At 29.6% G+C, this 26,158-nt stretch overlaps 1 protein-coding gene across 2 annotated transcripts in view; it reads right to left on the bottom strand.

Moving 5' to 3' along the window:
• Positions 1–1,224: 1,224 nt before the first annotated feature.
• Positions 1,225–26,158, bottom strand: part of LOC142317325 (uncharacterized) — a 42,362-nt gene continuing 17,428 nt past the window's right edge. Inside the window, exons 4-5 of one of the 2 annotated variants that reach the window (XM_075353783.1) lie at positions 9,210–9,417; positions 1,225–3,822 (exon numbers count right to left, since the gene is read on the bottom strand). In XM_075353783.1, the coding sequence (XP_075209898.1) occupies positions 3,821–3,822; positions 9,210–9,417 (210 nt within the window). In that variant the 3' untranslated portion in view covers positions 1,225–3,820. Of the gene's footprint in view, positions 3,823–7,668; positions 9,418–26,158 lie in introns of those variants that run through there. The other variant, XM_075353782.1, reaches the window with a different exon arrangement.

Here is a 26,158-nt window from a genome sequence, read left to right on the forward strand (position 1 = left end):
TATTTTTTATTAATGAAAATAACAGTAAGTTTGCCCATTTAATGACATAACATAATATGATAACATAACAGTAAGTAATGTCACTTACCACTACTTGCATGTACTTGTGCTTTATAACTGTACTTAAAAATTTATTTAAAAATAATTTTAGCAAATGTAGAAATTCATCATAAACTCTCATTAGTTGCAAGTAATTTTTTCAGGAGTGACAAAATTATCTTGTGAATTAAGGGATCCCATTAACTATCCAAAAAAATTTTTGTCAGCTGCACAAACCTGAGGTGCAACTGTAGCTTACAAATTTATGAAATACCTTATTGAAAAATGTAAATCTTATACGTTTGGTTAACTTTGCATCTGAATAAGTTGGTTTTAAGGATAATATAATATTGTAATCTCTTTTCTCAGCAAAGCCGTGATGATTTTTATTTTACTTTGAAAAGTGATACCTCTGCTAAGCAGGAAATTTAACCATTCTATATATATATATATATATATATGATAACACATATGTCATGTAACCCAGATGAGTCATATATAGTCTCAAGCAGATCATCATGATAGACGAATATTAATTAAACTTTAATTCTCTATACAATTTGTTATGTTTATGGAAAGTAAGTGAAATCTTTTCTTAAGTCTTTCTACTCTCTTGCCTACATATTGGCACAATCCAGTTGTAAAAGACTGCATGAGGTAAGATTTACAAAAATAACCTAAAAAATATTTACCTTGTGAAAATATAAGTATCTTGTGATACTGGCAGTAGATGTCATTTAATAGCATTAGTTGATTTCTCTTGAGTAGTACTTGTTAAAACTATCTTGAGGAATAGTTACTATGGTAGGGTTCTACAGTTGGAAAAGTGATTTTGCTTGCACAGATCAATTAAAAATATAACTGCTGTAATTTAACTTTTTAGTTGAAAATAATTACCTCTGCATGCAAGGGCATTTGTATTACTTTTTTTATGTTCAAAAATACGTGACTAAAGGTTTTTGACAACAATTTGCATTATAAACTGTATTATTAATAAAATTACAAATGTCAAATTAAAACATAATTTATTACTTTGATGTTAAACTCCAACGTAATGCTTTTTGTTGATATGAAATTGTTGCATAAATTTTTGAATTTGAATAAAATTTTTATAGTGAAATCTTTGGGTTAACTCATCTTTATAATAAAATTCAATGTAATAAATTTATGTCTTAAAAATATTTCTATTTATCCAAAATAATCTTTTACCAACCATTCACAACATACATGTGTGTACAAAATTTGAAAGTTTTCATAAATATATGAGGTATTTAATTTTGTAACAACTGAACAGGAAACAGTTTTTGAAGTGTTAAATTGCATAATAGGATGTATTTTTTTTTTTTTTTTTTTTTTTACAAAACCAACTATCAGGATTAGATATTGACATGAGAAGAATAACTTCATGACTGTAAAATGTTGTGTCCCCTCACTTTAAAATACAATCAGCCTCTTTTCTGGAAATTATATAATATAAATCAGAGTTAGTGTAATAAATCAAATTTTTTGTATTGAAAAATAAAGTTTTTATTAACAACTTAAATCTGGTACCCATTCATTAGATATCAAATTAAGTACACTACCCTCATTTTGACATTAAAGATGTAAAAAATGTATATATTAATTAAGTCTCTCTTTCTCTCTCTCTAAATATATATTTGTGTATATACAGTGAAACCTAAACAATTCAAAACTCATTAATTCAGAGAAATATTCATCCCCATCAATTTTGTATACCACGTAATGCTAAATTGAACCTTATAATTTGAAATTTCAAAATAAAAATATTCGTTAATCAAATTTTTTATTTTCATTTATTCTATCTCTTTATGTTTAATTTACTCAAAACAACTTCAGTCATTAAAGTGATGCCATTCCTTTATCAATTACATTTATTGTTGATAACATGATCTTGGTGATTTACAAATATCTCTGTATTTAATTATAGTCATGTTTGATAGTGTGTGAGATGGATATATGTTCTATAATCTTTGTTTACTGTTTCTTATTTGCTTAGTAGTAATTTAACCAATTTTTTCTTGTTTATTTATGGCATTAATTTTTTTAATTGTTATGTGATCTGTTAAATGACATGTCACCCAAGTGTAAATAACTTTAATTTTGAAAGAAAAATCTGAAATTATTAAAGCAGTTGAAAGTGGAGGAAGTACAAAGTCTGATGAGAAAAAGAATTTGGATATTGATATTGTCCACCTACTTAAAATAAGATTATGGAAGTTAACTGTGTGGAAATGGATCGAAGAAAAGACAAAGGGGGCCTGAGTTTCTGGATATTGATCAGTGCATAATAAAGTGGTTTACAGAAGTAAGAAGCTGTGATACATCGTTAAGTGGTCTGGTTATTTGGTCTAAAGCTGACAAATTTGCTAAACTGTAAGAAACCAATAAATTTAAGGCCAATGCTGGATGGCTTGAAAGATTTACTGAAAGGAATGGAATTTATTTTAAATGAATTTGTGGAGAAAGAACATCCAAAGTTCAAGAGGATTTTGATCAGTGGAAAGGTAAACTTTCCCCATCTGTTAAATGAATATAGCCTTCATGATTTTTTCAATGTAGATGAATTAGGGTTGTTTTATAAGTGTATTCCCAACAGAACACTTATACTTTGAAAGGTGATTCATATGTTGGTAGAAAACTTAGCAAAGAACGAGTTACCATTTTAGTTTGTGGAAACTTTTACGATAAAGAAAAGCTTCTTCTAATGATTGGCAAATCTTCGCATCCACGCCGCTTTAAAAATGCAGAATCATTGCCGGTTGAATATACTGTAAATCGCAAAACATGGACCAAGGTGTCATAAGAAATCTGAAACATTATTATTGCAAACGCTTAGTAAATAAGATAACTGCATGGGAACAAAAAAAAAACCTGAATCAATTTCAAACTATTTTAAGAAAGTTGGATTCACTATAGAAACAGATGGAGTAATGTTTGTGAGGAGAATGATGAAGATAATAGTATAAGTGAACTGGAAATTTGAAATGAACTTGCTAGTATACCCTTTGCTACGTTTGTGTGTGTGATTGATAATATCATTTTAAGAAGTGAAACACCAGATGAAGAAATCGTAGCCAAACTAAGAAATGGGGAAAGGTTAGAAAGCAATGACAACGACAATGTTGAGGAACAGCTGCCACTGCCTGACAATAAAGAGGCATTGGAAACATTAAAGAAATTATAGTCGTACTTTGATGGCTAAGTAAATACAGAACCAGAAATACTTAGTTGTTTGAATGAGTTAGATTAAAGTATTGTGAGAATTCCAAATAAACAGATGAAACAAGTTAAAATTATGGCATAGTTTTGTACATGCCAATAACTGTAAGTTATAATACATAATACATATACAGTATTTATTACCATTAAAATTAATAATTGTCTTTTAAGTTGTTTTATTACTTTTTTGTATCTAAGTTAATAGAAATACATTGCCTAACAAAAAGGATATACATTACTTAAGCAAAAGAAAAGAGTACAAAACATAAAAGTTAGGTTAGGTTGATAAAAGGGAGTTTGTTACACAAGTTAATTCAAAATTTTTTAATAGTCCCTTGGTTTCAAATTATTGAGGTTTTACTGTATATACAAACAATATGTACATATTTAAATTTTTTTTAAAGTTGTGTAATTCTAATGTAAATTTAACACTAACTCTTTGTGAGTGGTTTAAACCTGCTGTTAAACATAATATAAATCCTGCACGTTGTTTCTGGTAGATGTGTATCTGTTAATCTCTTTGTATTACCTTTACTTTTCATCCTAAAATTATCAATAAAAAATGTTTGAATCTTTACATATAATAGGCTTTCCAAAGACAAGATACAAAATAAAAACTAATCAGCTTTAGACAAAAAAATTAAATATATATATATATTTTGCCCATTTCACACATTAAAAATGTTGAAGGAGTTCTTTTTGAGAGTTGTTAAAGTAGTTCCTTTATATCTCAATTAATATACATTCATAAACAAATTTTACAATCTAAATGGCATTCTTTTTATAAATGGAAATAAAAAATTTGAAGAGTTACTGCATACAGCAAAGTAGTAATTCATAAATATAAAAAATAAAATTAGGCAATAAACTGAAAATTAAATAAGGATTTTATAAAGAATTTAACTTAAAATATATATATTGATAACTGATATTTTTCTTGCAATCATTTCTCTAAATCATTACCATGCAGTACATATATTTATTTAATGAGGAACAAAACAATTTTGGTTTCTTAAAGTAGATTTAAGTATAACTGATAAATAAAAATTAAGGAAATAACTTACTTAAATAACTTATAAATACTTTATAACATAAGTAATAATATACTTTAGATTTAATACTTGAAAGATTTTGGAATATAATCTACATATAATTTGTGTATTAATACCAGCAACAAAACACTTATTCATTATTCATATGTAGGTGTTTGGCAATAATTTTTTTTTTAAATTGGTGCAAAACCATTGAAAGTTCAAATTCAATCAACATTTTTATTCCAATGACAACAAACAATGATTAGAAAAATTAAAATACTTGTTAAAAGTAAAGGGTTCAACGGATGAAGCAAAATTACTTCAGAATTTGAGATTTTTTTAATGCATGAAGGTGGTAAGTGACCTTGTTATTATTTAACTTTCCCTATTATTTGATCTGTCAATTTAGAGCATCTTTGTAGTGCACAGTTCGGCATACAATTATTACCAGTTTCTTTCACTAAATTATATGTATTTATATCCTTCACCCCCTCAGACATGTTGTGAAGGGATAAAATAATGGTTTATGATTTGGTTAAACATTAAAATAATTATGTTTCAACTGATGTGAAGCAATGAAAATGAAGTTCAAAAAATGTAATAAAATCTTGACAACCGAAAAATGTAAATCAGAATTTTATTAGAATACAACTAATCAAAACAGAAGGATGCATTATTCCAAACTGGATTTAAAAACATAATTTAATAAAAGATGCACAAATCTGTGCATCAAATTCAGGTTGAAGGAAACAACAAACACGTCTACAAAATGCATGATGATGTAAAAGAGTACACTGTAAAACTTGAGATGAAAATGCCCTATACAGGAGCTCTCCCACTAAAGTGAACCCTCAGTCTTTTAGCTGTGTATTTAGCTGAATTTGAGAGCGAGATCAAACAAAAATAGTGGTTTTAGTCTTCTATCATTCAATAATGGAGTGTATGGATCACCTTTTTCATTTGTTGCTTGTCAGTCTGCCATTACATGTTTTCGTTGTAAACAATATTTTTTCAGTGGGACAATTTTTTCCACATTGTTCCTGAATATTGGCAGGTATGCCTTTTAACCTATATATATATATATATATATATATATATATATATATTCTTAAATAATAATGTTAAGGCTTGCTCTTAATCACATCATAGTTTTGTTTGCATGTATGATTTTTAAAAACTTAGTTATGTTGTACAAACTGACTGCACTAACCTTGAGTTACCTAAATTACTCTCCCCATCATGTTACATATAAAGTCTCCTTTTATTTTATCATACTCTTATTCTCTTGGAATTCTGTTGTAGATTCTAAGAGAATAAGATGTGGAAAACTGATCCAAGAAAGTGGAATATGTCTGATATGACGATAGCAATTGATGCAGTTCAGAAAATGATGATGGGATGAAAGAAGGCCAGTAAACAGTTTAACATGTTCAGGGCCAAAAGTACATCTAAGATAACTGACGGGCTATTTCAACGCTCAGTAGAATCACAGAGGTGCCTTTGCGCAAAACTTCATTTGTAGTAGTCGTATTCTTAACTACAAATCTATAAAACACAAGATACTTGTGTTTATAGAGAATGTGTATTTTTTATACTTGGTCCGATTTTTTCCTTATTCTTTGAATACGGCTGATGATCAAATTGTGGTTCCTTCACAACTGAAGAGAACACATTTATCAGCACAAAAAGTTATGACAGTTGATGAACTAAACGTGATTTTAGAGTATGATAGTACTGACAATGATTTTGATGGGGATGAAGACTCAGATTATTGTTGGGGGGATAGTGACGATGAAGTGAATGAGGATAATAATATTATCAGTATTACTGATGATGTAGAACATATAAATCCTGAAGAAATTATTAGTGATAATAATAATAATGATGTAATTTAACCTGAAGTAAATAAAAATAAAAAGCAGTCAAAAGAAAAACCAAAAATTACATAGACTAACAGACTACCTGACTTAGAGAAAATCGAGTTTACTGGAAATTCTGGTAGACTTCAGAACATAGCGAATGAAGGTAAGCCTATAGAGTTTTTTAATCTATTTGCAGATGATGAGTTTTTATCTTACTTTAAAGGAGATGAACTTATACGCCAGTAATTTAAAAATTGAAATTTCAAAGTCTAACAAATCAAAATTCCCAAATTCACCTACATTATCTTGAAAAGAACTAAACAGGGAAGAGTTGCAAATATTCCTTGGTCTTCTGTTTCATATGGGAAGTATTAGATTGAATTGTTTGAAAAATTATTCGTTTACTTATCGGCTATATAAGATACCTTTTAATGCATTAAAAGTGTAACTTAAAATTGTAAAAAATTTTCTCTGATTTAATCCCTTATTATATTTTTGGTTAAATATACTTTTTTTACTACAGGTAATTTATACAACCTTCTTCAAAATTTGGGGTGTAATGTTGGTGAAAAAACTTTTTTTAACTAAAAATGTTTTGGTTTTCAATTCTTAAAAAAAGAAAAGTCTATTTCAGAGAAAATATAAAATGAAATAAAAGCGAATACATTTGATTGCTACTTGTACAAAAAAACTTATGATCCACAAACACTCTTCAAGATAGTTTATTATTCTGTGATTCTAGGATAGAGAATATTCAGTTACTGAGGCTTGAAAACAAATAAAAACTTATACCAACATCTGCTGTATGTCAAGGATGTATTTAAATGATTTTAGGAATGTTACAAAAAAAATTATATAATTTTCTGTTTCCTAACGTCAACATTCTTTTTTACTAATGAAAGTTATAAATATACTAAATTTTTCTTACTTTATTATTGTGATGTACATCTTACTATTTTTGTATTTCTTCGTTATATCAATTTAATAATTTTTTAAGATAATTGTTCATAGTGGTTGATGTAAATATATTGTGAACTGAATTTATTTTATAGTTATTTACTTTCTATATGTTCCTAATTCTAATTAAAACGAAATTGCATTCATGTGATAAAATGCAATTGATTCGGAACATTTATTCTACTCAGAACCACTGAAAAAGAAAATTTTTTAAATATTCAACTCTACATTATCATTCTTAGTGCACTGTTTTTATTTTATAATTTATTAAGAAAAAACTTCAATAAGAACAAAACAGGGCTGATTTCTACAAATCAATAGAATTTATTTTGCACACACCACTACTCTCTGAATATGGATGTTATAATTTTTTATAATCTATTGATGGATGAATAAGGCAAGAAAGTAAGATTTAAGAGAAAAGGAAACATATTTTTTTTAATTTCTTTCAACAGCAAATTTTATCTTGCACTTTTTCACTGTTATTACATAATTTAATTATGCAATAAGAATAAGGAAAAATAATTCTCAGCAGAACACCCATTAAAAAGCTTTAATTTCAATTTTATCAAAACTTAAGTTTTTGTCTCTTCGTCCATTAAACTTCCTCCTTGCAATTTCAGAACTAATTAACTAACTTTCAAAAACTAATTTCTAGCATTTTTTTTTTTTGAGGTGGTTGAAAATTATTAATGTCCAATTTATGTCAGTTTATGGAGATAAAAATCTGAGTTAAATTCAACATTTTTAAAATAATGTCAATAGTTACAAAATTAAAATATAGCTTTGAAATATCACAGACATCACAGACAACCAAAAAGGTTTATATTTTACAAATAAATAGATTTTAGATGTAAGATTGTGAAGTATGGACACTGAGAATAAAGTTACTGTAATAATAAAGACCAAAGTAAATGTAAATCTACTAGGTAGATATTTTCAAGGAATGGTCTTTTGTATGAAAATTAATGTTTTTTAAGTCGTCTTTTCCACAGAAAGGTTTATGACAAAAATTTCATGTGACATTTTTCATATGTCAAAGTATGGACTGAAAGATGTTTCTTCAAATAACTACTAACATTAAAAAATAAAAATAAAAATAACACATGAATCTTTTCTCACCAGTATGAATAGAGGTGAGTTTTCAAATTAATATTCTGATTAAAAGATTTTTTACATATATTACAAGTGAATTTTTTCTCCACAGTATGAATATAAAGATGTGCCATCAAATTAGTACTATCATTAAAAGGTTTTTGACAAAAATTACACATTAATCACTTTTCATCAGAATGAACTGAAGAAAGATGCCTCTTTAAGTCACAATTCTGAATAAACGATTTTTGGCAAAAATTACATGTAAACCTTTTCTCACCAGTATGAATACAAAGGTGAATTTTCAAATGAATATTCTGATTAAAAGATTTCTGACAAAAATTACAAATGAATCTTTTTTCACCCGTATGAACAGAAAGATGTGTCTTTAGTGACGAATTCTGACTGAAAGATTTTTGACAAAATTTGCATGTAAATCTTTTCTCACCAGTATGAACTAAAAGATGTCTTTTTAGGTCACTATTCTGAATAAAAGATTTTTGGCAAAAATTACATGTAAACCTTTTCTCACCGGTATGAATACAAAGGTGAATTTTCAAATGAATATTCTGATTAAAAGATTTCTGACAAAAATTACAAATGAATTTTTTTTCACCCGTATGAAGAGAAAGATGTGTCTTTAGTGACGAATTCTGACTGAAAGATTTTTGACAAAATTTGCATGTGTATCTTTTCTCACCAGTATGAACTAAAAGATGTCTGTTTAGGTCACTATTCTGATTGAAAGATTTTTGACAACAATTACATATGAATCGTTTTTCATCATTATGAACAGAAGAAATGTGTCTTTTCAAATGACGACTCTGATCAAAAGACTTTTTACAAAAATTACACAAAAACTTTTTCTTATCACTATGATTTGTATGTATCTTCAAAGTATTAGTCTGATTAAAGAATTTTTGAGAGGATATACATTTACTGTGCTCTATATTATCTTGAAATGGATTGAAGCAAACCCTACACTGATTTTTGTCTTGCTCTTTCTCCTTCATGCACTGCAAGTTCCTTTCATTGAATGATGACATATCACAAAAATCATTACAATTTTGCTTTACCTCACTATTATGTATAATGTAACTTTTTGAATCATTACAAACTAGGCACTTCCCTGTGGTCAAATCATCTGTGTTTTTCTCAACTGGATCATCAAATGTTCCTACACCAAGATCCTGAAAGAAAATTAAATATACTGTCAACAAAAAAGAAAACAATGACTGTATTTCTACTTCACTTATCATTTTAAGGAATTCCTTTTTTATAAGTACATTATTTCTGGGACTGTTTGTTAACTTTCTTTGTACAGAAATTTTGAAAAATATTTCAGCAATTACAGTAAAAATGCTATGCTATTTTCATATGAAAGACATAAGTTTTGAGATCAAAGTAAACTTTTAATTTTAAAAATGACAAATTATATATATATATATATACAAGGTGTTACCCAAAAGGTCAGGGAATTTGAATTTCGTGCGCGAACCATTGCTGGTACGACCTGCTGCCGTTAGATGTGACTAACAGTAATCTTTGTGAATCAGTGTTCCAACAGTTGTGACGGTGAGAGGCTGCATTGTTGACTTTCATGCGGTTGTGTAACGTTGTGTTTTACTGCTGCGGATGGCAGATTTTCTAAATGGCAGATTTTAAAGAGCAAAGAACCTGCATCAAATTTTGCTTCATGCTTAAAAAAACTGGTGCAGAAATCCATCGCATGCTTGTGGAAGCACTTGGTGACAATGCTATGAGTAAAAGTAAAACTTTTTTGTGGTACAAACGATTCAAAGATGGACGAACGACAGTTGATGACGATGAGCGTTCAGGAAGACCATCAACAACCGCAACACTGGAAAACATCGCGAAAGTGTCAGAGGCTGTTGTTGCAGATCGTAGACAAACAATCCATGATGTTTGTGCAATCGTACAAATGTCATATGGGTCCGTGCAACGCATCTTGTCGGACAATTTAAACATGAGACGCATTGCTGCAAAATTCATACCGAGACTTGAACAGCAACCAGAAACAAAATCGCGTAGCTGTCTGTAGTGAATTGAAAAATTTAGCATGAGATGACCCTAACTTCATCTCCAACATCACAACCGGTGATGAGACATGAGTGTACGGGTATGACCCTGAAACTAAGCAGCAGTCGTCGCAGTGGAAGTCGCCAAGTTCACAGCGGCCAAAAAAATCACGCCAAGCATGCAGCAACGTGAATTCCATGATGATTGTTTTTTTCGATATCAAAGGCATTATCCATAAGGAATTTGTTCCTCTTGGTCAAACTGTCAATGGGGATGTTCTATTGTGAAGTGGTTACGTGAAAGCAGTAGGCACAAACGTTCAGATCTGTGGGGTAACAACAGCTGGGTTCTGCACCATGACAACGCGCCTGCGCACACATTGCTAGCCGTTCGGAATTTCTTGGCTTCCAAAAAGACGGTAGTGATTCTCCACCCACTCTATTCGCCTGACCTTGCCCCATGCGACTTTTTTCTCTTTTCAAAAATAAAATTTCAATTGAAAGGCTTTTTAACAAAATTGAAGAGATTCAGGAAGAAACGCAGAACGTGCTTCGAACACTTACACCTGCAGACTTCCAGGGATGCATGGAATCATGGAAAAAAGCTGGGATCACTGTATTAATGCCCAAGGGGATTATTACTTTGACAGTGGAAATTATAAGTTATGGTAAGCTATTTTATTTTTATGGTAAAATTCCCCGAACTTTTGGGTAGCCCTTCTATATATATATATATATATATTTAAGAAAAATCAGATATTGTTTTGTACTGACAGCGAGAGTTTAAGTACAATAAAAATCAGTTTCTAATACAAGCACAAAAAAAGAAAGAATAATTATAAAGAATTAAGTAAAATTATAATGTAATATAAATAATATTAAAAAAAAAAAAAGTTTAAGAAATTACACACATAGAATTAATTTAAATTAAAAAATGAGATTATGTTACTGACATAAAAACATTCAGATGTCTTAATCATGTTGTTATAAGTAATCTCAGGGATTTGCAAAAGTCTATAACATTTATAAGTTCATTACAGGTATGACTATAAAATTTTTTAGAAGATTACACTAATAACAACAAAATTTCTAAGTGGTTAGGGTACACCTAAGTATTACAAATTCAGCAACTGACTGTAACATGTTGTAATAATGTCTACACTGAATGAGAATTGACTAATTTAAGGAAATCAATAAAATGAGAAAAATTCTTTTAATCATAATACTGCTGTCTTGATAATTATGTTATATTTAGAGTTCCATTATCTACCTTTTACAGAGTGTTGAGACATGAACCTTAAGTAAAATAAGATCAAATACAACAGAGCTTTTGAAAATGTTAAAGATATCTTGCGTTACTAACTATGATCTTTTTCAAATTTGAATAAGAATAGAGAAATCATTTAAAAGAAGAAAATTAGAAAATTTGGAGCAGAGAATGAGAATGGAACAGTCATTGCTGAGAAATATTATACATGAAAAGTTAAAAAGGAAATTTCATATAAAACGATCAAAACTTTACTGCTAACAAACTATCAAGAACGTTTGACTTTACTTGAAATTAATGATTTAAAATATTTTTATTTTGGAAAAGTCCTAAAGTACAAAAACAAATGCTATACAAATCAATAAATGTAGAATTTAACTGTTTTGCATCTTTTCCACATATAATCTTAGCAGAAAATACAAACAAGCATGTTTTAAAAGATATGGAAAAAGTATAGAGTAGAATATAAAAAAATAATTATTCTACAAAAAACTAAAGAAAAATGTTGGTTACCTTTTAATTCTGTGTTACTACAGAATGCCAGTAAGTTTTAATTTTTTTTTTATAATGATCAAAAGTTCCTTTAATTTTATCTATTAATACACTTAGCACTTCATTTAAAACTACAATAAATATATTCGCTGTTGAAATATTAAGGCTACTATAAAGATAATCTTAATCACAAATGTAAAGAAAATCAAAGTTATTACAAAACATATACTAAAGTTCGTGCCCGTGCCTTTACTAGATGCATCTTATAAAATGACAAAATTATCATTTTTACAAAAGTTTATAAAGTAGTAGTGTAAGCTTTTTAATTCCTGAAAATTCTGTGGTCCTGCAATTCTTCTTTCACAAACTTCATAGTTATTTACTTTTATGGGCCTCTTCTTTCATGGTGATTAAAAGAAAGCCCCTGCTATTTAACTGTCAACTGCAGCACTTTGAGTTAGTTGGCTTCAGCACTGTTCAAACAGATGACGAACATCTGTCACTTCTTGTTGCAGCAAACAAATCTTTAACAGTAGTACAGAGTCTGGCATATACAGCTGATGATTTTAAAGGGATAATAATGATTTAAAGGGATAATTATGATTTTTTTTAGGGATAATAATTAAACTGTTTCATACTATTAAAACATTTAATATATCAAATTAAAGATCAATTTTTGGAATTTATAGTGAATTACTTACATAGATTTTTTTTATTTGATATATCATTCTAAAATTAACCTCATTCTAAAATTTGACATTGCTCGCTCAATCATCACTTGTGGAACTGCTTTAATTTCTCATTGAATGGCCTCCTTGAGTTCTGCAATTGACTGTGGTCGACTACTAAAGACTTTATGTTTGAGATACCCCCACAGAAAAAAATCACTAACGGCCAGATCAGGAGAACGCACTGACCAAGGAATATCGCCAAATTGGGAAATCAAATGTCCAGGAAAGGTTTCTCGCAGAACATCCATTGCGATTCTCGCCATATGGGCGGTGGCACCATCCTGTTGAAACCAAATTTCGTGTCCTTGAAAGTAATTCAGTTCCGGTCGCAGAAATTCATTCAACATGTTTACGTATTGATGAGATGTTACTGTTACTCTGCGATTTAACTCATCAAAAAAATACGGGCCAATTATACTGAACTTTGAAACTGCACACCACACTGTAACATATTGACTGTGTAGTGGTTTTTCAAGAATTTGTCGTGGATTATGCAAAGCCCAATAACGGTAATTTTGTTTATTCACAAAACCTGACAGATGAAAATGTGCCTCATCCCTTAAAAGAATAATGGCATCCTGGTGAACATTTTCAAGGATGAACTCGCAAGCTGCTTTGCGAGACGCCCAATCATTTGCATTAAGTTGCTGCACTAACATCATCTTATACGGATGGAATTTCAGGTCGGCATGAAGAATTCATCATACACTTCGATCAGAAATGGCTAGCGCAGCAGCATGTCTCGCTGCTGAACGTCGTGGAGACCGCGTAACAGCTAACCTTACAGCGTTAATGTTTTCAGGCATTCTCACAGTCCATTTTCGTCCTGTTGGTTTCATTTTAAAAGCAGATGATGTGTTCCTAAAATTCTTCACCCACAACAATATCATATTCCTACTAGGAACAGACGGTGTCGATTTAAATTGAAATGTCTGCGAAATAAACGCTGTTACAATAACTGAGTCATAATTTTAATAATAGGATTCAGTCACAAATGCTCGTTGTTCATCCGACCACGACATACTGGCTACTGAAATAGCATGAATAGACCTGTCGATGAACAACATTCCTCATTCACAGCCTTCTCATTCATAGTGGTGCCAAAATAACAATTACTAAAAAATCGTCAGATATATATGCCGGACCCTGTATTTACACTTAATCTGTATAATTCCTTTTAAAAGGGTGTATACAAAAAAACTCTGGAGACTGTTTTAAGCTTAATTTTTCTTAAAGTTGTAATACAAAAACAACATGGATCAATCAAATAGATTTGGAATCATAACCAAGTGTAATTTTTAAAATATGAATGTAGTGGTATAACAGTGAATAAGTAATGAATAATTTTATCAAAATGTGAACATCTGTCCAAATTATAAACAACCCATTTCAAATGTATTGTAAGCCACTTTAATTTTTATGGTTGTTAATTTTTATGATAATAAAAGTTATGCCTTAAATTTTACATAGAATAGTCTGAACAAAAGTAATGGCATTGTATTTTATTCTACTTACAAAAATTGTAACCAAGTTGAATTGGAGAGATTTTTTTGCTAGAAAATCTGTGCTCACTTCCTAAAATTCATAAAACTGAATTTTTGCTGATCTCTTTATAAAATAGGCCAAAATTGATCATTTATTTTATTTACATAGAACAGCCTAAAATTTTTTATCAGAATTAAATTCCGCACATTTTATTTACTGATGAAATGATCAAAGTTATTGTACATCAAACCTAATTATGTTTTGTGACACTATTTTTTGTTTTGCAATCATTTTCTAAAAAAATTCAGTTCCTGAACCTGTCTTATTCAATTTTTAGTCAAAAAGCAAATAAAACCATCAAACTTACTCCTCATTTAAATTCCAAGAATTCCAGAATAGGTTCATTTTACCCTTAGAACAAAAAATCAGGCCAAACTTTTTCATGAGCTACAACTAAAAAACAATAACATTTCCTAACTCAAATTTATATGAACTTTCTTTTTTATTTTCACACACAGAACATGGCTGAAATTATCTCTATTTCTTTGTGAGATATCCTCTATATTATCTATTAATTATTAACTAAATTTGTAAATAATAACCCAGTTATCAAAATCAAACATTTCTTTTAGCTTTTATCTAATATCTACAACTAGAGATCCATAGAAACAAACTTAAGTGTTAAGTGTAGTTTTCCATGTAATTTTTCAAAACCTCACTTACATTAGTAGTTCAGGTGGTATCTATTTTCATACTTGGACTTTTTCTATATGATCGCTAATTTTTGCCTTAATGCCTCCGGAATATAATCAGAAATGATTATTTCATAATGCACCAGTTGAAAATGGTGTGCTTAAATTTTTATTTAAAAAAATGTAAAATAATCGCAAAAATATCCATTTTTTCTATTTCCATAGATAAGTCGATAACTGTTAATTTTTGAGAAAAGATGGAGAGAGAACAAAATTGTTATTAAATTTTACATACAAAATCATCAGTAGCACATCGAAAAATACGTTACTGATGCAAAATTAGTAATGACTCAAAAAAAAAAAAAAGATTTTTTGGGGAAATTTTTTTTAAGTACTTATAGATATGACCTTCAGAGTTTGCCTCAAATAACTTTTTGATATGATAAAGCAACACACCAGATTTCAACAAAATCGGTCTGACAATTTTTGCACAATAATTTTGCAATCCAGATTTAAAAAAAAAGAAGTGATTTTTCCACATTGTACAGGGCCTGAAATATTCTTTTGATACATGAAAATTTAATAACATATAAAAGAGTAATCAAATTTTCAAATGCCTTTTGAAAAATTTAAAGCGATTAATTAAGAGAGCCTATGGAATTTTTCAAACATACTTACAATTTTTTGGCTTTTAAAAATTTAATATCTATGAATTTTTATGTAAATTAATTTTAAAAAGCACAGCTTAAAAGTACTTGGAAAGACATGCTTAAAAAAAAAGTTTCAACTTGTTAATTATCTCCAGAGATAAATGGCCCTAATACACCTTTATTTTGTTGTAAAGGGCGGTCAACTTTGATTAGTTATATTTTCAAAGATAATTAACGAATCAAAATCTTTTTTTTTTAAAAAAGAAGCGTCTCTCCGAGTACCTTTAAGCTGCTTTTTTTAAAATTAATTTAGATAAAAATTTGTGAAGCTATTCAATTTGTTTAAAGGCAAAAAAATTGTAAGTATGTTTGAAAAATATCAACAGTTCTTCCTAAACTTTGGATGATTCTCAAAATAGTATTAAGTGTAAGATATGAAAGATTATCAAACTTTTTTATAAACTGCTCTCATCAATTTATCATATTACGAGACGCACACACATTATAAAAAAAATATAGTAATATTGTTTTATACAATGTATTATTTAAATTAAATTCAGTTTTATGGAAATAATTTACAATATTCAATATAAATATATGTAGATGTAATAAAAAAATACATATCTTAACTTTATATTTTAAATTGCATATACACACTTATATGCAGTAAATGAATAGATGTATGCTTTTTGAATGTATTATAACAAATAAATCATTTTAATAACATGTATTATTGGAAGTGTTATTCTAAATGTAGAAATTTGCCATGTTCATACTGAAAGTTGATTTGTTTGGATGTTTACTGGGTAGAGGATTGCCAGGCAGGTAGCAGAGCATTGAGGTGTACATTCTGCATGAGATTATACAGTCACAGTGCATATATAAAATTTCCGAAACAATAGAGTCAAAATTGCCCAGAAATTAATACGAGTGAAAAATACAGCTCTTAAATCTAATGCTATACCTAATACTATAAGATCTTGCTCGTTTCACAAATTTAATGAGATGACAATACAGTGAATTTTATTTTTATAACTTATTCATCAAGTACGATTAAAAATTCATTTGGTTGCTACTTTCCACATAGAAGAATGTATACCTAAGACAGAATTTATACCTAAATCCAGGAAGTCCCATACCACTGAACAAACACTTATTATTACTCTTATGTAAGCTTTTTATTTTAATAAGATAATAATTAATTAAGATAAAATTAGCTTTACTAATATTTATTTATTATTTTTTTATAAGAATGAAAATAACTCTCCTTAAGCAAATAACAAACTTTATTATTTATTTGGCATATTTTATATGAATAAAAAAAAAGAAACAAACACATATTCCTCAGAAGCAGACTAATCTACGCCACATGTCATTTCTTTCAAGACAGCTGAAAAGTTAATGTAATAAAAATTCAAATATATAAAATAATAAAAAAGTCTTTATTACATTATGGAATCTGAAAATATTACAATTATAAAACAACAATTTTAAGTTGTTATACTGCACAAATGTTAACGTTTAAATGATAAAACCATGATTATTTAAAGCATGAAAATATCATTGAAAATAATTTTCATTTACATTTTTATTTGTACAGAAAATTTATTTTTTATTAACCATATAGAAAATTTACTTATCTGAGCAAATGTTTACCAAATCAGAGAAGCTGTCAATTTCTACAAATCAAAACAAATGTGTTGTAAGACATTCAAATGAAAATGAGAGTTGTTAAATGAAAATAAAGCCCAACCATTCGGCAAAGTGACCGAGATGACAGAAGACAATCTTAAAATCATTTTTTAAATTATTAAAAACAAACTAAATGAAAATGATAAATATAAAATTTTCAAAAAAAGAGAAAAATTTAGAACTGGCAATGAAATAAACTTAAGTGGAAAATTATCGTGATGCGATTACAAAATACAAGCCAAAAATAATGTATATACTACTCAAAGCATACATGTATACATGTATACATGTTGAAAGAAAATGAAATTCTGTTTCAAAGGCAGATACAATAACATTTACACATTTTTCAAGCAAAAGTTAGAAATACTATTGAAGATATTTTAAATATAATTAAATCCTTTTCTAAGGTAGCTGCTGCATTGTGTTAGTATATGATAAATAGTTAAAACATGAAAAACCATTCAATTACATTCTATGTACAAAAATGCTCACAAAAAAATGATGTTATTCATTTCTTGGTAGGTACCACCAAAAACATATTCTATGTATAGAAATAAGAAGGAAACGGTAATTAAAAAGAAAAAATAATGAAAAAAAATATTTATGATGTACTACCTATTTCTTTAAAAAAATGGACTTGCACCACTCTGGTTCTTAGGAACAGAAATATTACTATAATATATAAAATAAAAGAAAGTACAATACTGTTTACTGATATATATACAAAAAGTCTCAATATTTGGTGAATAAGATATATAATACTATATTAAAAGTCCATCAATTACATGAAGTCTGTTTAAAAAGTACCTGGTCGAAGGCCATAGAAAAAAAAAGTACCTTGTCTAGTAGCTTCCAATCCTAGTCTCCTTCAAAGTAGTTCTCTTGCTACTCCACACAATTAATCCAGTTATCTTTCCAAAATGGGAAATATTTTTCAAAGCCCTCTTGTGACTGTGTTGTTGCATTCATCTTTGACCTCTTGATTGTCAAATTGGGACCCTTTCAGCAGCCTCTTTAACTTGGGGAACAACAAGAAATGGCAACGAGCTACATTTGGTGAGTAAGGAGTCTGGTGGATATGAAGAATTCTGGTTTAGTAAAGAACCCTGGGCTTAATATGACAAACAGGCAGTTGTCTTATCATGATTCAAATACCACTTGCATGATAGCTACAGGTTTTGTTTCATGTGCCAGACTACACTGTGAGGCAATAAAGAACTTCTAGACAGTACCATTTGTTAACAATTTGGCCTTCTAGAGTATATTCAATATACGAAACTCTGCAATAGTAGAAAAAACAGTCACTTTCACTTTGCTCGTTTTTGTTCTTATTTTGCTTACTTCAGTCTTGGGGATGAAGGTGACCTCCATTAAGACCAATAGGCTTTGTCTGGATCATACCTATACACCCAAAATTTATTACAACATCACAGTCTTAGGGAAGTAAGGATCACCATTTCAAATTTCAGCATATCCTCTCAAATATCAAAACAAATCTCTTTTTGTTCAAGTGAAAGCAGCTTTGGCACAAATTATGTGGTCACTCTCTACATGCCCAAATCACCCATTAATAACATACGTACAGAACCATTGCTAATCCAAATATAAATCATTCATATAATCTGTTATAATTTTCTGAGAAATGTATTATCTCAGAAGGTAAGCTTATCTTTTTTGATTATCAAACTGTATATTCTTAATGATATTTTAATTTCAGCTTGACAGCCAATCAGTATAACGGACATCTCAACTGAAGTTCGGCCACTTTCAAACTGGTTATACCAACTTTTTAATTTGTGTAACTCACCATAGCATCATTCCCAAAAGCCAGCTTAAGTATTTATTGTTTTGCTTTGGATATTGCCAAGCTTTTTTCAGAATTGAATGTACTAATATCAATCAATGATCAATATGTTCCACCAATATGCATGCATAAAATAAAAATGCAAGAAGCACCTACTGTACAGGATGTTCAACTTAAAAGTGACCCCCCATTACTCAGTAGTTATATTTTTGTTAAAATTCATATATTGGTGTAAGATGGGTAAAATAATGTGGAAGATGTTGATATGACTGGAGCTAGAGTGAGAACTACTTATTGTCTGCATATCTGAGTATTGCCAGTCTGTATCGAGAATTGGCTTTTGAACAAGGTTGTGTAATTGGTGTGGTTTTGTTAAAATTTGGTTAGCCGTTGAAGAATGTGAATTAGTGATGGAAACTTATTTTGAGGTTACAGGTTTGGTGTTAGACCAGAAATATGCCTGATACAAGTAAGTTTTAACAACACAGATCATAGAGGACATTGAAAAGGCAGCTACAAGATCTCCTCATAAATCTCTGCAGAGACTAAGCTGGAAAAAGGACTTTCACTAGATTCAGCCCACACTGCAGTGAAGTGAATGTTCAAATATTGTCCGTATAGAATGCAGGTTTTCCATGAGCTAAATATTGACGATTATGCTAAAAGGGTTCACTACTACCAATGGATCAAGAACTTTACTACAGGCAACACTGTCATTTTAGATCAAATGTATAAACATTTTAAAAGAGTTTTTTTAAAAATTAAACACTTTAAAAAATTTAAAAAACTAAACAAAACTATATATTATTAAACATTTTTGGTTAGAGATGAATCATTTCAACTTCTGGCTTTACATTTTTGTGTTTAAGTTAATACTATCTAAAAATTGTAAAAGAACTTTTACATTACTCAGGAAGTATTTCAAAATAAATATCTAATATATCCTCCACAGAATTATGGCTTAAAAATGCTAAATCTAAATTAAATTTTAAAAATGGAATTCTTCTAATTATATACTGGCAATAGATAAGAAGCACACTAAAATTAAGTATCCAATGAAAAATGGTCAACGTATTACCATAATAAACTTTTTTTTCATTATCTCTAAAAGTTGAAGCAGATGCTGATGAAAAATCTCTTGTTACTGATAGTGGGACTGTTTAACATAGTGACTAGGGGGTCTTCACTATAATCATTACAAAGAAAGTTCAGAATTCCTTCATCAAATGTACTACCAGATACCAGTAATGATATTCCTTTAATAATATTAGCAGATGAAGTAACCACTCATACCATATTTAACAATTTCCTAAAAAATAAAATAAACCTTTGTAAATCTAGAAGAATAATTAATTATTAATTAAACTAGGGAACAAAAAAGAAATTTTTATCTCAGGAAAAAAATAAGTGATTCTGATAGTATTTTTTCTCATGAATTCAAATATGATATCAGTTTTTCCCCATCATGCAAGGTTTTTGAGAGACAGGCATTTATAATTTCAAACATTTTAATACTTTCTGCATTCTTAACTACACAATATTCAAACATCTGCCTTAACTAGAAAGTAAGAAATGATGATTTTCTACTACATTTTGCCTGTGAAGCATCCCTCTTGATGGTCCAACAATAATCAGCCAGCATATTAGGGCTCCATTTGCCTTGATACTTCTTTTCCATAGCTAAAATCTCCTGATAAAAGTGTTACCCATGCTCACTGCTCACTCTGCCAAGATTTTCTGGGAAGAAATTTAGGTGCAAGTGCAGGAAGTGTTCTTTTAAGGATATATTACAACCCAAATTTTTATAAGATCGTTGACAATATCATGGTAATTTTCTGCCTTTTGATTTCCCAAAAAACTCAGAGTAAAATTTTTGAATGCTTGCCAAGCTGCTTTCTCCAGTGGATTTAATAGTTCTTCAAACTTTTCATCATGCATTAGTGATCATAGTTGTGGGCCCACAAATATTCCTTCTTTAATTTTGCATCACTAATTTTAGGAAACATCTGTTTTAAGTACATGAATCCAGGCGTATTGTCCATGGCCTTGACAAAATTTTTCATTAATTATAGTTACACATTTTTAGGATTACACAATGGGTCATGTTTCAAATTTTTCTGATCAGGAATAAGTGATTCACGTTTAGGCCATTTTTTCGAATGAAATGGGTTTTTCTGTCCCTACTATCCTAGTCACACAAAAAACAACAGTACTTTGTGTAACCAAGCTGCAGACCAAGAATAAATGCAATTACCTTCAAATCACCACAAATATTCCATTCATACACCGCATAATGAAGCTTTTCCAATATAAATTTAGTTTTCATAAATTTAAAGTATGAAAACTTTAAATTTATACTGGATAACTTTAAATTATGTTTCTTTCATACTAGTAGAATGAGCCACAGGTACTGATGGGAATTTATTGCCATTATGCAGAAGCACAGCTTTTAAGCTAACTTTAGAGGAATTGATGAAGAAATGCCATTCTGTTGAGTTATGTTCATTAGAAAGTGACTCCATAAGAGAAGAAATGTCATTTCAAACACTAAGTCATTTTCTTCAGAAAAATAGTCTTTAAATTCAGAATGATGATTACGATAAATACATATCTTTATATTCTTTTGAAGAAGATTCCATCCTTTTAGTCAAGCATTTCAGAGTATTTTTTGGATAACTTTAAATCTTGTATGAGATCATAAAGATTTTCTTGATTCATTAAATGCGGCTCAGATGAACTGGTTTGTTCAAAAGTTGTATCACCAGAATCTGTTTCTTTTTCTTCCTTACTTCCATCAGACTCTGAGCTCTTTTCAGGTTCTGGAAGCTTTGTTCGTCACATGTTCTGGAAGCTTTGTTATAGGCAATTCTTCGGAGTGTGGAACTGGTCTCATTGCAAATTGCAAGTTAGGGTCTGTATGTTTTGATTTTGATGTAATCCCATTTAATGTTTGTTAAGCAGAAACAACAGTCAGAAGAGTAATCTTTGGGTTCCCTCCAAATCATAGGGATAGCAAATGGCATATGCCATTTCTCCATGAAGTGAGAAGCCTAGAACACGATAAACACCAGATATGTGAAGCCCAGACCCTTGTCTGATCCCCGACTTTATACCCGAAATAAAGTTCATAACACTTTTTTACTGATGAAGTAAGGTTTCGCCTTTGAGACTTGAGCATCATTTCACAACATACATAACAAAAATTGTTAGGATGATTTAAACAAATTCTAGGCATTTTGAACTAACGACTAATTAAAAGAAATAAAGTTGTAAATAGGTAATACACAATATTTCAGATACACAAAGCACTCAAAATGATGTGTTTACTGGTTCATCACTATATCACAACTGACATCCTTCTGATGAATGTGTGCTACACTAGATCACATTTGTACAAGTCTATACATGTCTGAACCTGCAAAACAGTAGTAACACTACCCTTTGAGTTAGCTCATTTGGTTCCATAATATTTATAATGCTCTAGGAGCTTTTACTTGACAATGAACAAATGGACAATACAATGTTTTAAAATAATTAAAAAAATTAAAATAACAAAATAACTGTGGATGATGGAGAAATTCCGAATACATATTTGAAAACAGAATAAAAATCTGCATTAAGTACACCTATTGGTACTCGTAATACAAATATCATGTTGACTAGTGTTATTAAGAACACAACAGAAAGTAATACTGGCTGCTACATCTTTAGAATATTAAGCAACAAGGTTCTACAAAACCGGTTGAAATGGATGTTGAAGTGGAATTATCAAAGCACTATGTGAATTATACAATTACACCTTAAAAAAAAGAAAGGCAGGTCCTGTCCTCTAGTTAATCGCATATTTATGTTAATATAAAACCATGCATTTTGCATTAAATTGTGTCCAGAATTAATGCCTTGTGAATTAGGAAACTTTTTAAATTATTTGAACACGACAGGAAGTGTTCCTTGGCAAAATCATTATGGCCATCCTGAAATTACTTGGTCAGAACAAGACATTTAATGTAAAACTTCTAAGTAACAACAGACAATTACTGATAAATTTAGTCTTATCCTAAATAAATGTTTCAACTTACCTGTGATTTATTCTTTACATATTTCTTCCCATATCCTTTTTAGTACTCTTACATTCTTGTGGTATGGGCTCTAGGATCCCACAATGGTTTCCTAATATAAACACCACTGATAAGCTTTTTATATCCATTGATTAAAAAAACTGTGATTTGATATTACTATAATTAAAATATATGTTAATACAATTATAAAAAGAGTACTTAAACTGTATTACTATCATTAAATTGTGGAATTAACTTCAAAAGTTGAAGAATGCTACTAGATTACAAAGCAATTTTAATCAATTAGATGAATTAACTGGTTCCTTAGTGGTATTACTTGTCAGAAATTCTCAAACTGCATGCTTTATGGATGGGTACATTAAACTACCACTTGTTAATTTGTTTTACACTCTGCTAAGTGATCTTCTAACCATTACCAAACAAATAACTTTCAGTATGAACATAAGTCTGACACTGAGTATAGAAATGCATTAAGATTGTAATAATATAAGATATACTTCTAATCAAAGCTGAACAAATATTGCAGTTTCCAAAATAGAAAAACTATCTTAGTTTAACTCAAATATTTAAAAGATCGCAAAGGTAAATTTTCTGAGCAGTTTTTACAAAGAAGATTATGAACTTCTCCCCAATGTTCAAAGCAGATGGCAAATTGCAGAAAATTCCATAGTTTATAGTCACTATTTAATTTTGGTAAAGATAGATTTGCATTCTGTCTTATTAGAGTTACAGGACAAGCTTATTTTTGTTTTTTTTTTTTTTAAACAATTAAGATGACGTTTTCAGATTGTTTCATACAACTTTTAGTTGATCCTGCTGCCAAAGTATTGCCAGATGCCTATGCAACTTATATAAAGAATCTTTCTTTTGTATTGAATTATTTACTTTAGAAATATATGTTCTACTTAAACAATGTAGGCTCTAGGCTCAATTTGTTATATAGAGAATACTATAAAATATATACAAAGAGCCAATGCTTAGCCTTTCTTGAGAAGAGATCATACACTTTTGGTTGAAAGAACTGGCAACCTTTTGACTCACTATAATCCTCAATTTTACATGTTTAACACCAATTGTCTGATCTTGAAGCATAATAGAATAAAAACTAACTACATTATCTTGCTGCATTCAATGGCAATAAGGAGTTAGTCCATTAAAATGAAATGTTGTCACCTTACCTACATCTCTGCCCAAAATAATGAGCATTCAGGGTAATATTTTTGTTCTGTTCTTGTGAAGAGTACTACAAAATTATCTGAAGAGTTCAGTAAATCATTTCCATTTGATTTTTCTGACTAATTAACCATTTTAATATTTCTGCAATAGGTTCTGTTAGAACCATTACAATGGTTAGTCGTTTCACATTTTTTTTTTGTCTTCAGTTTGATGCAGCTCTCCAAGATTCCCTATTCAGTGCTAGTTATTTCATTTCTGTATATCCCTACATCCTAAATCCGTAACAATTTGTTTTACATATTCTAAATGTTGCCTGTCCGAACAATTTTTCCCTTCTATTTGTCCCTTCAATACTAAAGCGACTATTCCAACATGCCTTAAATGTGGCCTATAAATTTGTCTATTCTTTTAACTATAGTTTTCCAAATGCTTCTTTCTTCATGAATTTGCTGCAACATCTCTTTATCCAGCTTATCCACTTTATCCAGCCATCTGATTTTTAACATTCTCCTATAGCACTACATTTCAAAAGCTTCTATCTTTTCTTTTCAGGTATTCCGATCATCCAAGTTTCACTTCCATATAAAGCTACACTTCAAACATATACTTTCAAAAATGTTTTCCTGACATTTAAATTAATTTTTGATGTAAACAAATTATACTTCTGACTGAAGGTTCGTTTTGCCTTGGGCTATTCGGCATTTTATATCACTTCTGCTTCGTTCATCTAATTCTACTTCCCAAATAACCCTCCATAATCTTTTCTCTTCCTATTTTTAATTCAGTGGTCCATCTTCATTATTTCTACTACACTTCATTACTTTCATTTTCTTCTTGTTTATTTTCATGTGGTAGTTCTTGCATATGACTTCATCCATGCTGTTCATTGTTTCTTCTAAAAAGTTTTTACTATCAGGTAGAATTACTATATCATCAGCAAATCGTAGCATCTTTATCTTTTCACCTTGTACTGTTACTCCAAATCTAAATTGTTCTTTAACATCATTAACTGCTAGTTCTATGTAAAGATTAAAAAGTATCGAGGATAGAGAACAACAACCTTGTCGGACTTCCTTTTTTTATTATGGCTTCTTTCTTATGTTTTTCAATTATTACTGTTGCTGCTTGGTTCCTGTAAATGTTAGCAATTGCTCTTCTATTTCTGTACCTGAACCCTAATTTTTTTAAAATGCTGAACATATTATTCCAGTCTACTTTATCAAATGCCTTTTCTAGGTCTATAAATGCCAAGTATGTTGGTTCGTTTTTCTTTAACCTTCCTTCTACTATTAATCTGAGCGCTAAAATTGCTTCCCTTGTCACTATACTTTTCCTGAAACCAAATTGGACTTCTCCTAACACTTCTTCCACTCTCCTCTCAATTCTTCTGTACAGAAATCTAGTTAAGATTTTTAATGCATGACTAGCTAAGCTAATTGTTCTGTATTCTTCACATTTATCTGCTCCTGCTTTCTTTGGTATCATGACTATAACACTCTTTTTGAAGTCTGATGGAACTTCCACTTTTTGTACATATTACACACCAGTATGTATAATCTATCTATCGCTTCCTCACCGGCAATATGCAGTAATTCTGCAGGTATTCCATCTATTCCAGGAGCCTTTCTGCCATTCAAATATTTTAATGATCTCTTAAATTCAGATCTCAGTATTGTTTCTCTCCTTTCATCCTCTTTGACTTCCACTTCTTCCTCCATAATACCAATTTCTTATTCAATTCCTCTATATAACTCTTCAATATATTCCATCCACCTATCGACCGTTCCTTTTGCATTATAAATCGGTGTACAATATTTGTTTAAC

Source organism: Lycorma delicatula, chromosome 1, assembly GCF_047948215.1.
Source record: "Lycorma delicatula isolate Av1 chromosome 1, ASM4794821v1, whole genome shotgun sequence".
Taxonomy (NCBI): domain Eukaryota; kingdom Metazoa; phylum Arthropoda; class Insecta; order Hemiptera; family Fulgoridae; genus Lycorma; species Lycorma delicatula.